The 15,197-nt window shown below is 42.2% G+C and overlaps 1 protein-coding gene across 1 annotated transcript in view; it reads left to right on the top strand.

Moving 5' to 3' along the window:
- tanc2a (tetratricopeptide repeat, ankyrin repeat and coiled-coil containing 2a) overlaps window positions 1-15,197 on the top strand; it is a gene marked incomplete at its 3' end in the record, with an annotated part of 73,517 nt that overhangs the window by 39,855 nt on the left and 18,465 nt on the right. Inside the window, exons 4-14 of the mRNA XM_079252587.1 lie at window positions 2,226-2,365; window positions 4,983-5,151; window positions 5,324-5,644; window positions 10,509-10,634; window positions 10,722-10,988; window positions 11,727-11,869; window positions 12,963-13,194; window positions 13,283-13,455; window positions 14,511-14,591; window positions 14,677-14,877; window positions 14,957-15,091. Of these exons, the coding sequence (XP_079108713.1) occupies window positions 2,226-2,365; window positions 4,983-5,151; window positions 5,324-5,644; window positions 10,509-10,634; window positions 10,722-10,988; window positions 11,727-11,869; window positions 12,963-13,194; window positions 13,283-13,455; window positions 14,511-14,591; window positions 14,677-14,877; window positions 14,957-15,091 (1,988 nt within the window). The remainder of the gene's footprint in view (window positions 1-2,225; window positions 2,366-4,982; window positions 5,152-5,323; window positions 5,645-10,508; window positions 10,635-10,721; window positions 10,989-11,726; window positions 11,870-12,962; window positions 13,195-13,282; window positions 13,456-14,510; window positions 14,592-14,676; window positions 14,878-14,956; window positions 15,092-15,197) is intronic.

Below are 15,197 nucleotides of genomic sequence, written 5' to 3'. Positions count from 1 at the left end.
GACGCGGCGTGTGTGTTCTTCCAGCTCCAAACATCCAGACTGTAAATTATTTTGGAGTGCACGAGGTTGATGGCTCTAAATGCTGACCTGTCCAGGGTGTTCCCCACCCAGCGACCCTGAAACAGAAGTCGCTGTAAACAGATGGAGAATATTTTCAGCAAGAAAAGGCTGGTCTGCTATGTTTTTTCTTCTAAGTGGGTAGCGGAGAGGAGTAATTGGTGCTGGGTTGTTTCACCGAAATTACATGGCTTTCATTTATTTATTGTTTTATTCTGGTTTTACTTTATTTTTCCAGTTATGACTGGGTGTTCACCTCTTTTTACACAGATTGAGGGAATCACTGTGGACTATTGTTGAATAAATTGTGTAAAAAATATGAACTTCAACATCATCCGTCTCTCGATCTTCGCTGGAATCGGAGCCAGTCTGGATTGTGATGGTGTTGGTTGTCTTCATACACCTCTGACCTTTCTGTTGACATCATGTTCAAACTATTACATTTTTTCCTTAAATTTTCTTTCACTTCAACCCTTCCCTCCTCTTATTAGACCTCCAAACTACAATAATAAGGATTATTATGGGAAGTATTGATTGCTTTCTTGGATTGAAACTTGATCGATCCAGCAGCGGCAGAGCAGATCCAACAAAAACCACTTTATGTTCCTTATATGTGATGATTCTGACACTTTTCCAACCTTACATTCAGAAGATGCCGCAAGATGAGCCGTTTAATATGAAGGCTGTAACGATTTGCTTTTGTCCCAATTTGATTCTATGACCTTTTTTTTTTCTTTAGTGCCGATTTGATTTAAATTTAGATTATCGCAATTCTTTGATATTGCTTATTTTTTTAGACTGAAAACAAAAAAGAAATGTTGAAAACTTCTTTTCTTGTAATTTTCTTCATTCTTCATCAAGAAGACAAGTAAAATTATCATTAAAAACAATAAAAATTAGAAAAATTTTATAATTGACTATATTTTGGTATTTGAATAAAAAAAAATTTTTTCGCAAAATTATTGATTTTGAAATTGTGAAGCAAAAAATCCCGATATTCGATTTTTCCGATTCGATTCCCTGCCCCTAATTGATAAATCATTGAGTTAATCCCGCAGTCGGGTATGGGGGGGTCATAAACACCAACATTCAGTATGTTACCATTAATGGCTTTGGCTCTGAAAGTTTGAGAACCGTTGGGTTAAACAGACGAGATTCCGGGTTTAGGAATAATTAAAGGTCCGCACAGGAACACAGACAAACTGCGTTGGAGCAGTGAAGTCTTGAGCGGAGAGAGAAAAGTTCCAACAACTGAGAAAAGATTCGTCTAAAATCTGAGAGAAACTTTCTCCAACAACTTCATCCAGCTGTCAAAAATAACTCACTCTTTACTGGTTTAACACTTCAGACCAGCGAACTGAAAATCAACTTCATACTGGGCAGCTGGAGGCGGGAAGCAGAGAACGTTTAGTTGGACTTTTCTGAAAGCTGCGGGTGAGGCGGCGCGGCAGAAAGATGTCCCATTTGGCCCACGTCTGACCTTTTCCAACCAAACAACAGAAAACTGAAACGTCTGCTACAGCATCCAAACTTTCTCTACGTCTCCAGTAACAGCTGCTCTGCTGTGGGTTTAGTGGTGCAGCAGTGAAAAAGGTCCCCCCTCAAACACATGCATTCTGTCCCAAATGTTAAGGCCGTTTAAACAGGTGTTTGTATTGGTACTTGGTACTTTTATATTGCGATGAAATGGTATACTGGAGTTATTCAGAAGTAGATCTAAACATTTTGGACTAAAGATGCTGATTCAGCGCAAACCAGTTAAATTCTGCGTGTTCTGGTTTTGGTTGCATTGTTGCTTATTTAAAGATGGAAGACCAGATTTAGTGAATCATGGGATAAGAAATGCGTGAGACCCAGACGGCGGTGGGACGTCCCTGGTTGAAAGGTGTCTCTGAGGGTTTGGAGGCCTCGGGGGCTTCGGTGGAGTCTCTTTGTTTTCCAGGAGCTTTGTATTGTGAGGTTCGTGGTGCGTCTGAGCAGCTGAGATAAGGAGTAAGGCGTAACCATGACAGTCTAGTTACCATTTCCCCGAGTGAGAGCGGGATGGTGGGGGAGGAAGATAACACGCAGTCTCAGACCTGGAGACAGTAACCAGATGAGGATGTGAAATTTGGATGGTTTATGTATGAAAATCAACATTTCTACTCTTCTTCGCTCTTATTTTCCAGATGAAGGTGAGGAGTTGGGACCCCCTCCGTCAGTTGATGAGGCGGCCGACGCTCTGATGACCAGACTGGGCTTCCTGCTGGGGGAGAAGGCCATCAGCGGAGAGCAGGACTCGCCTTACCAGGCCCCGGAGGACGCACAGGTATCCATTCCTCACCTGAATGGAGGATAAACAAATCTCTGTCCACATGAACACTCACCTGAAAGACACCAGCCATGACGGTGAAGTAGCTCCGCCTCTCAAGACAAACTGGCCAATCGGAAGGCTGATTTAAAAAAAAAAGTAATGGTTTCCATTGAATCCCAAAAGGTTCATATTTAATGTGGCAGTGTCGTCAACACCTGCGTTTCCACCCTTCAAATGTTTAAAACGTAAATGTCGTAATAAAAACTGGGAATAGAAACACGTTTAAGTAATGTTTGAAATACTGCTAAAAAGATTTTACGCTCTCATGAGGCGGTTTTTCAGATGGGTCCATATCACAAAGTGGAATGGAAACACTTTCCATTTAGACGTCATGTGGTCACATGACCAGTTCAGTTCAAGTAAAGATGGCTTCTTTCGCCATGCGATGAGGACGGTGGTAACAGTCAGCCAAAACAGCTGCTCCAAAACACAAAACCTTTTGTACCCCCATCCTCCTCAAAGTGGAGCCTCGCAGGACAGGATTGTACGAGAATTACATGCAAATCGTAGTTGTACTACAGAAATATTGTTTGTTTATGAAAACGCAGCTGATAACTAGGGCTGTGACGATATGCTTTTGTCCCGATCCCATTCCGATTTTTTGGGTGCCGATTTGATTTAAATTGAGATTCTCACAATTCTTCAAAATTGTTGATTTTTGTAGATTAAAAACAAAATAAATGTATAAAACTATTTCATTTTTCTTGATTTTGAAGAGAAAAAACAACACAGTAGCCAGCCCATCATTCTGCTGCTATAACGCCCAAGAAGATGAGTAAAAAGATCAATAAAAACAATAAAAATGACAAAAAATGTTATAGATTTTTTTAAATCTATTTTTTTCATAAAAAAATCGATTTTAAAATTGTGAAGCAAAAAAATCCATTTTTCAATTCGATTCCCCCCCCCCTACTAATAACGCTACTAAAAGTTTGATTATGTAGATATAAAAAGTCTTGGTACCTCCAGTTGCCATGGAAACAAAGGTGTTAGATACATAAACAGCCCTGTTGCATTTTCCTGAAATTTCTTTTCGGTGTGAGACAAAAAACACGTAAACACAAAGAGAAACCGGTCTGGTTCTCCAGTAGCAGACAGTTGGAGGGTTTTCCGGTCGCTCCATCCTGCTAATCCACACGGACAGAGATGAGACACGGCGGCTGGGTCCAGAAGTCCTCAGCAGTCCCTAAAGCCTGATTCACCACACAGGGCTGCTCATTCTGCTGGCAGTTCGGACACGAAGCTGGCTGTTTTCTCCTCGTCGCAGATCACGTGACTGACTGTCACCACGGCAACCACCACACAGTTCCAAATCAAATCCAAACTCAAGTAAAAGTATTTTATTTTATTTTTTTGTATTTTATTCTTTTTTGATGCATATTTATTCAACAAATGAGGATATAAAAGTGAAGGACTTGTTTTTTTTTAACCTGTTCTGGCTTTCGTGTCACTTCCATCACTTTGAACTCCTGCCTGCAATGCATTGTGGTCTACACTGACCCGTCCAGTGACCCTTTGTCCTCTCTGAACATTCAAACCCAAAGAAAATGTCCTGAGGACGATGTAGGACACTATGGATTAGAGTTTCCGATTTATCTTTTGTTTTTAACTGTAGTTCAAGACTCCATCATCCAGGTGTTGCTGATCTTAAAACATGACAGATTAAAGTCGTATTTATGCCTCCTTACATCAGTAAATACATGATGACAGCATTTTAAATATAGTCACACATCATCTTACGTCCACATCTTTTACGTTGCCATATTGCCAATTAATCCATCTGCGAGTTCACTTCCGCGTTCTGACGGAAGTTTTAGAAACCAGTTGGTTATGGTAACACACCACTATAACCTCCCAACACACCCAACACGCCCACACACCTTTCTTCTAAAGTTTCCACCTTCTCTGCAATTATTTCTGTTGTCTTCTTCTTCTTCTTCTTCTTCTTCTTCTTCTCCGCCTGATCCTCTTTTGACTCTCCATCTTCTTGATCCTCTTCTTCTTCTGCCTCTTCTTCCTCCTGTTCCTCTTCTTCCTCCTCCTCCTCCTCCTGTTCCTTATCTTCTTCTGCTTATTCTTACTTCTGGTTTTTTTTTGTTTCAGCTAATTCTTCCTCTTGTCCCTCTTCTTCTGCTTCTTCTTCCTCCTGTTCCTCTTCTTCTTCTGTGGTTTATTCTCTCTGCTGGTCACATCAGCTAACTGCCCAACATTGACCCTGCAGTTTACAGTAGTATTATCCTCCGTTTGCTGCATCATGTGATGGATCTGCCAGGCCCCCAGAAAAGGACCAAATTATTACAAACTGACTCAAGAGACGGACAAAACGTCTGTAAATCTGCGTCGAGGATTGACGGGTCTTTAGTTTGGCTCTTATTTAAACCTGGAAAATCCTCCCTGTGTGTTCTGAAAGCTTATTTATTACATTAATAAATTACATTAATTATGTCCATGTTGTTTATCCATGTGAGCTACTTAACAAGCTCCTTCTTCAAAGTTGTATAAAACATTCGTTGTTTCAACACACTGAGAATTTTAATAAATGTGAAGACATTTCATGTCTTATGTTCCACAGAGGATGTCTCCTTCCTCCAGTCTGGCCAGCAGCAACACCTCCCCCTGCTCCACTCTGCAGCCTCCTGCTGGGGGGGAGGGCAACAATAACAGCAAGCACACCTCCTCCAATCATGCCTCCGTGGCCTCCCCCACCTCCACTCTGGAGAGCAGAGACAGTGGAATCATCGGTGAGACAGAAAAACATGAGTCAGCCCTGAAAATCTGCAGGATTTTTTACTTTAGGAGAATATTTCTGATGATCTGCAGATAAAATGTTTTAAATCATCTCCGTGTCGAGTCGGAGGAACCGCAGAAGGTTATAAACCACGCTGTTATTCACAGTTTCCATCTTTCTTTCAGCCACGTTAACCAGCTATTCTGCTGACTCGGCCGCAGAGCGGGAGGACGGAGCCAAGTTCCCCAGCGACTGTTACCATGGCAGCAGCCTCAACCTGTGGCAGCAGGGAGGCCGATCGGTGGTGGCCTCCACCTCGTCTTCCTGCGTGGAGGCGCGAGTAAACATGGAAGACGGCCTGCTGTACAGGGTGGAGGACAACATGTCCGCCTCCACCTACAGCCTGAACAAACTCCACCCTGACCGAGGCCCTGGCTCCGCCCGCTCATCAGGCTCCGCCCACTCCGTCACACTTAACCTCATTCCACGGCCAAACTCAGTGGCTGGTAAGATGTCCGATCAGTGTGTGTGTGTGTGATTCTGGTTCCAGTCCAACACACACTTTCCTGTTGGGAAGGAAATAAGACTGAGCTCAACGGTGACAGTCAGCAAACCACGACGATGATGATGATGATGATGATGATGATGATGATGATGATGATGATCATCATCATCATTCTTCATCATCATCATCATCATCATCATCATTCAGCAGTTTCATCTAGGCTAAATATTCCTCGTATGTTTCAGTTATTTTCCATCACTTTCCTCTGAGTCCGACCTTTTCATCTGACACAGCGAATTATTGAGGCCTAAATAGAACTCCTGTAATCAGATGGAAGTCTATTGATCAACGATCATTGTTTACGTGTTCGCAAGAAACCTGATCATTATCTGAACTTCCCAATATATTCATATGACCATGTAGACATCTTAATCAGATTATGCTTGATCAGATGATAAGACCATTTACAAGACCATAAAAATCTGCTATCTTCTTACAGGTGCTCCTGATGATTACCTGCTTTGTTTTTCTGCTTAGCTTCTATACAGCTGTAGCATCTGGTTGCTGATCTCGTTTCCGGTCTTTTGTATCTTTGTTTTCTTGTTTCTGGTTTTAATTTTCTCCTTTTCTGTGTAGATTTGGGTGTTACACTAATTAAAAGATAAAAAATATAAAGTATCAAGGGGAGCATCATATTTACTAAGCATCTGAGCACAAAGCATCACACTGATATTTAGCTCTGTTTTGGAAAATTAAAACGCTGATCTGATACCTCGGAGTAATCAGATCATTGTAATAATCAGATCTGACACGTACTGTACATACACCACCTTACATTTTAGTCCACTTTCTGATTTCTTTTACAATATTTTGCATATGCATAGATGTAAACAAAATAAATCATTTATAAGAGTCTACATGAACATTGTAGGCGTCTTAATCCCATTTATTAAAATCACATAACTGCCATTATCTGATGAGGCATAATCGGATTATACCATCTGTATGATCACTTTGCTAATCTGGTTACTTCTGAAATCAACTATCAGACTTTTGCTGAGCCTGTAAACGGGATCTGGACTGTAAGAAGTTTTTTTTTCCAGTTTTTAGTGTAAGCCACTCACAGCAGATTGATCATGTGCTGCAAGTTCAGCCTGAACTGAAAGAAGCGGTTTTATTTCAGGATAATTCCACCGAAACGCCTTGAATTTCCCAATCCAGCAGGCTGAGACACACTTCACATCTGGTCACATCCTCCCTTTTCCCGCGAGCAGAAAAAGCACTTTGGAAAGGAAGGAAGTGACATGTATGACACAGGATGCGAGGCGCAGCCGGCGCTCATGTTCGGTAGCATGTAGCATGGTTGTGTTTGGCTTGATTGGATCAAACTTGTGGTAGGTTTTCTGTTTGACACTTCTTTCGTCCGACTTTGTCAGAGAAACTTTAGGTAGTTTCTTTTTTATCCTCGCTCCTCTTGTTGTTACTTTTAACCTCAAATCAGCCTGAAAGCTGCTGGTGTTCAGCCGGAGCAGAGCTGACTGGGACTGATGAAGCTTCTACTGGTTTCGCTCCTTTCTTTACGTCATCCCACATTTAGATTATTTGTAAAGTCTCTACTCTAAAACAGAAAAATCAGCCTGAATTCACAGTTTGGGAAGTGTTGCTGTCGTCAGGAATGTATGTGCATTGTGGTTGCCAGGCAACCATGGGTGACAACAGTAAAAAACAGCTGTAATGCTGTAGAGATGCAGCTTTATAGATTTGTTCTCTTTTATGCTAAACTAACCCACTGAGTTCACTTTGATTAAAAAAGACGTCCAAAATATTCCACAAACATTTCGTCTAAATTTACATTATAAGGCCAAACTTATCTTCTTCTCATATAGATATTAGCTAGAAATTAGGCCTTATTTTCTGAGGATTTCCTGCCGGTTTTGAGGGTGTGCTGCAAGGGACATTTTTCTGCATATTTTTGGTTCTCTCAAGACTTATGATGAGTCTCCATGGCAACGAAAGACTTGTTTACAGTCGGGATCAACTAATTTCATTCATTCAAACGTACCGTATTTGATACGTACTTTTCCTGAGACCTTTTCCATCACTTCATGGTTGAGACTTTGTCTCCTTGGATACCAGAAAGCAGAAGATTACATTACAATCATTTTGACCTATCGTGTTTATAAATGGAAACAAATTTCAGATTGAATCAAAAGGCCAAATAAGGACTTTAGGTAAAAAGAAAACAGACTTTTCTCCTCAGTGTTGCCTAGTTTGACCTTCAAACAGTAAAACTAGTTTAGATCTAGTTTAATAGCATAAGGTAGTGTACATGGGTTTGCCTGCGCTGGATTAAAACACCTTTGCTTTGCAGATGCTTCTTGCAGGCTGCTGAGATGCTGCAGAACGATTTCATTAGTGTGTGTTTAGACTAAAAAGTCTGTCCTTTTTACAACTTCCTGGAAGCGTCTAGCTAATCTAATGTAGCTTATTTATCATTCATGTGACGCTAACTGTGTTAAATAATACTTTTGTCTTTCGTCCTCCAGTGAAATATGAGTTGGGTAAAATATTTCCATTTTAAGCAAATTTATTTTCATTTCATCTCACAGCTAAACAGAGATCACAAGGGATTTTTCTTATTAGCTGATTTTTATACCACAGTCACATCGTTTCAGTAACCAGTTCGGATATAAAACTGTTTTTTTTCTTTGTGGTTTTTAGTATAAATTACAGTTTGCAGTTTTGAAACACTTTTATAAACATCACTCAGTGTTATTTTTTATTTTTACATGTGATAGAAGCGCAGACGTGTAGCTGAGCAGGACACATTAAGCTCTTTTAATCCTTCCTAGTAAATGTGCTGCTTTCTAAAACTTTCTTCATTGTGTCTTTAGAAGTTTTGCATTGTGAGTTTTACTTCAAAGTATTAGTTGCCATGAGCCTCAGCCTCTCCCACATGGGATTAGTTTCAGGTTAGATTAGTCAGCTGCAAACTTTCTTCTTTCGTCAGGGAACAATGGATGAGACATCGGAAAACTTGTCCACATGGAGACGAGTTTAAGAGAAGTTTTTAATTATTTCATCCACATGGAAACAACATGTTAGAGACAAGAAAAGAATCATTTCTAAAATGGGTTACAAAGCAAATAAGATTGCACCCAGTCGGGAGACACGACTGGTGTCATTTTCGAAAGGATTTTGTAAAGATAAAAACAAAACTACTGAAAATGTAGTACCTATGCCAGGCCTGCAGGTGGCACTGTGACACAGAGAAACACCGAAACAAGGAAGATGTGACGTATACATGGGACAGTGGTTGCATGGATTCACGTAGGAAGTGTATGGAAATTAAATGGGGCCATTTTTAAGATTTATTCACTTTTTTCACCCAGTTACTACGATGAGCATTTTCAGGCTCCCAAAACGCCAAAATTCCATGTTTACAACACGTATGAGAAAAAAGCCCCACGTCTCCGTTAACACGCATCTCCCAATCCTTCCAGTCGCTACAACAATAGATGATCACATTATTTACATGCACACCAAAAAAAAAAACATCTTTTAATTAAAGGCATTAAAAAGATGGTGGAAACATTGGAAACACGGAACAACACGGTCACAGCTTGAGCAAAATGGAAAACGGAAACAGCAGCAGAAAATGTCAAAATAATTGATAAAGATAAATACTTGCATGTAGCCTGTTTTGCAGTTTATTAGCTTCCACGTTAGCAGCTAATGCTAAAACCATAGTCGACATGTTCAACAAAGACTGAGGCTGTTTCTGAATGTCGACACTACTCCCTACACAGTGCCTCATATGGTGCTCACAACATTTTCTAGCGGTGTCTGAATGTCCAGAGAGAAGAAAGAGTAGTGAACTCAAAATTACCCACAATGCATCTCGAGAAGTAGTGAGCATCGATGGTTACTAGATCAATATAGACCACAATGCATTGCAGTGGCGGAAGGGACACGAACGTCAAAGCAGGTTAAAAAAAAAAAAAAAAAAGACAATAGATAATTCATTTTATATCTTTGTTGTTGAATAAATGTACAAAAAAAAATACAATAAAAGAAAAGAAAAAAAATCACGAGTTTGGATTGGATTTGGAACGACATGTGGTGGTTGCTGTGGCGACAGTCGGTAGTCACGTGATCTGCGACGAGGAGAAAACAGCCAGCTTCGCCAACAGAATCGTCCGAACCAGCCGCTCACCATGTAGTGCAGCTGTATGTAGGGAACGAAGGGTTTGGGAATAGGCTGGACACAACCAGCATGTTTAGACGATAACAGGAAGTTGTGCTATAATGAATGTAGTCTGAAATAAATCCGATAATAGATAAAAACGAGAAGAAGGAATCTTATTTTAGAGGTACATGCAGATTAGATTATTCCAGTTGTCTGATTACTTCCAGCTGTTTGGCTTTAATAGTGTAAACCACAGGTGCCAAACTCCAGTCCTTGAAGGCCAGTATGCTGCAGGTTTTTGTTGTCTCCATGCTCCAACGCACCTGAACAAAATGAATGAACAGGTTGACGAGAAGCTGTTAGATCCATTTCATTTGAATCGGGTGTGTTTGAGCATGGAAACAACAAAAACCTGCTGGGTACCGGCCCTTGAGGAGTTTGACACCCCTGGTGTAAACAGGTCCGGTGTTGATCCGTGCTGAGGAAGTTACTGGACATAATATAGATTTCAAGATAAATTCCTCTGCTTTTCTACTTAAAATGAAAGTATTTCCATGTGGAAGCAGCAGAAACTGATTCTTTTAATTTACTTTTTCATTTAATAAACTGAGATAACCAGCTGCAGTGTGTGTACCTGCTGCTGTGTGAATAAAAAATCATTTATCTGTCCCTATAGCAACAAGTTCAGCTCACCTAGAAGACCTAGCCTATCTGGATGAGCAGCAGAGACACTTTCCGTCCAGGACGCCGCTCAGGATGCCCAGACAGAACTCTGGGAGTCGTGGCCAACAGGACCACCGAGGTAACACACACACACACCTACAACCTATTAATCACACAAACAACCACTGTACCACACTGACGCTGCTCTTCTTCTCTCCTCCTGCAGTTCGTTTCACGCCCTCTCTCAACCTGAAGCCACTCAAGTTTGAAATCCCCGGTCTCTCGTCTGATTGGCTGTTTACCGGCAGGGAGTGGCTTTTCCAGGAAGTGGACGCCTGTCTCCGCAATGACGACCCAGCGACCAGCAGGGGCGTGGTCGTCATCGGCAACATGGGTTTTGGAAAAACGGCCATCATTGCCCGTCTGGTGGCACTCAGTTGTCATGGAAACCGCATGTGGCCAAGCTCCGCCGGCAATCAGACCATGCCCAAATGTAAGTCCCTTCAGATCTGCCGGGATTTTACAACTTCATTCTGGTTTTTTTTTTTTTTACATTTTTAATAAGAAATAGAAATGATTAGATTTTTGTTTGTGAGTTTAAACTGTGATCAATAGTCTAAACCTGCAGTTAGGCACGGTGGTGGCAGCATCATGCTATGGGGCTGTTCAGGGGAAAGATGAACATAGCTAAAAACAGCCAATAACAGAGGGCAGAGGCTCAACAACTTACTTAATAGCTATTTATTTACGTAAAATATACAGACTTTACATCCAGTGAAGCATTTTTTCTGTTATTTCTCAGATTATCTGTTTATATTTCTGTTCGTGTGGATTTCCAAGATTGAACTTTTCTCAGATGGATCAGAACGTTAGACTGCAGCTCTAGAAACAGAAAGATATTCATCACACTACAACATCGTTGGCAGTGGCTGTTTTCTCATTTCTTACCAGAACTCCCCGCATGTCTTTCTATCCACAAGCTCGACCTCATTCATGTGCGTATCGATAGTAAGGAACTGCTGAGTCATCCTACTGAAGCAATGAAATCCATCTGAGTTATAAGCAGAAACACAAATCTGGGCCAAGCAGCAGAAGAATAAAGAACAAGTTCATGCAGACGCAACCAAAAGCAACAAAACAAGAACAGTCGGCAAGCTGAAGCTGCTGTCATGGATGATTTCCATCGTTTAGCTTTTAGCTTTATGTGCTAAAATCATCACTTATATTCCAGATGTGGAGCCTGTTTCTCTCTCCCATGAGTCTCCGGGAAGAGGAGGAGGAGGAGGGGATGAAGGAGGCGGAGGAGGAAGTTGTCCAGGAACTCCAGAGATGAGGAGGAGGCAGGAGGAGGCACAGAGGAGGCTAGCCGGACAGGTAACGTCCCACTTTACTGAACTGAGATATACAGTTTGTACAAAAGAGTTTTTTATTTATTTGTTCAGTTTGAAACTGTATTTGCCCTTCATGTAACTTTACTCATCATTTTTCAGCAGTAGCAGCATTGTGGTATTAACCTGCCGCGTGTTAGCTTAGCACGACGCCTGAAAAGGAAAATTATTTCACCAAAGATCGCTTATTCACTAAAAATTCTTGTAAAAACTGGTTCTACCCTAAATGTGAGCCAGATTAATTCCTGACAGGCGAAATCTTCCAGATTTTGTGTTAAACTAAGAGAACCACATGCTAGCTGCTACGTTAGCTTTCAGGGCTGGTTTCTGTGCATCACCATCGCAGAGGTCCAGGATCCTCAGGAGGGATTGTTGACGGTTTAATGTAGAAACCAGCCGAACGAGGATGGAGATAGGTCTGTATTTGGAGGGATCAGCAGATGGTGATTGTGGTTCCAGGCCAGTGAAAGTCCAGTTTGTGTCTGAAAAGGAAAACTATGCCCCTGTGTCATACTTCTACGGAAGCCCGGGGAGGCCACGCCTGCAGATATTTATTTTTTTTTAAGTGGTTTTTATGGGATGATAAATTACTTTCTCTCTTTGTCTAAACAACCTGAGTTTTCATTCATTCACTCATTCATTCATCCATTTATTATCCAAACCACTTAGTTCAATGAAGGGTCGCGGGGAAGCTGGAGCCTATCCCAGCGGGCTTTGGGCGAAAGGCGGGTACACCCTGGACAGCTCGCCAGTCCATCGCAGGGCAGAACCTGAGTAGTTTTTTCCAAATTGAGCTTTTTTGAGTAAATCCATTAATCTGGTTTTCTGTTTGATTCCTGACATCAACTTTCCTGAACCCAAACAAGGTCTTTCTTTGATCATAGTTTTAATAATAACATCACTTTATAATGAAGTCAATGAGAATTTGCAAATGATAAAATATATGCTCATCCTGGAAGTTTATTGCAGTCCCATAACAGCCAATCAGAGAGAAGCGCAGCCAGTTATGTTTGTAAGGACGAAGCCGGTTGTTATTCCCAGTGCTTCCAGTAAACCCCCCACCTGTCTGTCTTTTATAGGTGGTTGCGTATCACTTCTGTCAGGCCGATAACTGTCACACCTGTCTGGTCCCTGAGTTTGTCCACAACATGGCAGCCATGTTGAGCGATGCTCCTCAGCTGGTCGCCTACCGAGAGCTGCTGCACCGGTCGCCGCAGCTACAGAGCATGCTCAGTCTGCGCTCCTGCATCCAGGATCCGAGCTCGGCCCTCCAGAGAGGAATCCTGGAGCCACTGGACGCTCTCCAACGAGGTGGCGTCAGATCTTACTGCTGACTCTGAAGACTCGGATGTGGTAAAGTTTGTCATCGTCCACATTGTCTCATTTTCTTTTCTTTCAGAGAGGAAGTTTCACGTGGAGGGGGCGGGGCTTATTGTACTGATTGATGGGCTAAACGAGGCGGAATTCCACCGGCCGGATTACGGAGACACACTGACGTCCTTCCTGACCAGAAACATCCAGAAATTTCCTCCTTGGCTGAAGGTCATCTCCACCGTCAGAACAAGCCAGCAGGTAAATGTGTAGTCCTTTAACATGAACTGAAGTTGCAGATCAGCTGAAACATGAGAAAAACCAAACAACCAACATGTTGCCCAAACCTCAAGCAGAAAACATGAGAACATCACGGGACACGTAGAACTCCTGATCATTTCTCCTCATAAATAAGGCGTCATATGAAAGGAGAGACTCTGATGAAGGCAGACGTCTGCCTGAATTCAGCTCTGAAAGACTCTGCTAATGTCTTCTCCTATGAGCTGAAACGCAACATGACGGTCCTGCTAGTTTCCATGGAGGTGAAGGTCCTGCTAGTTTCCATGGAGATGAAGGTCCTGATAGTTTCCATGGAGGTGAAGGTCCTGCTAGTTTCCATGGAGATGAAGGTCCTGATAGTTTCCATGGAGATGAAGCGCTGATAGTTTCCATGGAGGTGAAGGTCCTGCTAGTTTACGCCAAGATGATGGTCCTGCTAGTTTCCATGGAGATGAAGGTCCTGCTAGTTTAAATGAAGTTGAAGGTCCTGCTAGTTTCCATGGAGATGAAGGTCCTGCTAGTTTCCATGGAGATGAAGGTCCTGCTAGTTTACGCTAAGATGATGGTCCTGCTAGTTTAAATGAAGTTGAAGGTCCTGCTAGTTTCCATGGATATGAAGGTCCTGCTAGTTTCCATGGAGGTGAAGGTCCTGATAGTTTCCATGGATACGAAGGTCCTGCTAGTTTCCATGAGGATGAAGGGGGTTTCATAGTGAAGTATTCTCTCTTCCTATCATAAATTACCTTCGGCTTCATGTCTTTCTGGATCCTTGTGGTGTTTCTAGGTGACTTTGGGGTCTATTCCTGGATTTATTCCTTAATTCTGACACTTCTGTAATAATCTCCTGTGTCTCAGCTTTCTGTTGAGATCATACATCCAGCCCTTGTAGCGCTGAAGACATACTTGATTTGTTTAATTTATTTTATTCAGTCATGATGAAGAGGTTAAACTTCTGCTAACTCAAACACAGCCAAGTCTTCTCAGCTGCTTTAAACAGCAGAAAAACACTAAAGCGGTGAACATGTTTATTCCATCAGGAAATCACTCGTTCTCTACCTTTTCACCGGATCTCTCTGGACCGGATGGAGGAGAACAACGCCATAGACCAGGACCTACAGGTTGGTAAACATGGACCTGTTTCTCCGTCCGCTCCACGATCTGGTCTGGACATCTGAACTCTTACCTGGATGTTTTTATTATCAGGGTTACCTGATGCAGCGCATTCACAGCAGCGCTGAGATCCAGAGCAACGTGTCGCTAGGTAATGGTCGCCTTGACAACACAGCGCTGACCAAGCTGATCAGCCACCTGAAGAGCCTGAGCAGAGGCTCGTACCTGTACCTGAAGCTGACGCTTGACCTGATAGAAGCCGGGTACCTCGTCCTGAAGAGCTCCAGCTTCAAGGTGAGAGAACGGTGAAGCTGAAGGTGGAGGTGCAACAGAAGAGCCGCGTTTTCTGAGGAACTGAATGGTGTGTTTGTAGGTTGTTCCTGTGAGCCTGGCGGAGGTGTACCAGCTGCAGCTCAACATGCGCTTCCCCACCCAGTCGTCTTTTCAGAGAGTTCTGCCTCTGCTCAGCGTCACGGCGGCATCGCTGCACCCGCTGACCGACCAGCAGGTTGGCACCAACTCACAGATACAAACAAATTCAATGACCTAGTTGGGTTATTTTTTATTGTTGTTATATTTTATATGTTGATTTAGGTATTATTTTACCATTGTAA

This window comes from Telmatherina bonti (genome assembly GCF_933228915.1).
Source record: "Telmatherina bonti genome assembly, chromosome: 14".
Lineage (NCBI taxonomy): Eukaryota > Metazoa > Chordata > Actinopteri > Atheriniformes > Telmatherinidae > Telmatherina > Telmatherina bonti.
Note: the sequence above shows the minus strand (reverse complement) of the source record. Positions and strands in the feature narration are given on the sequence as shown.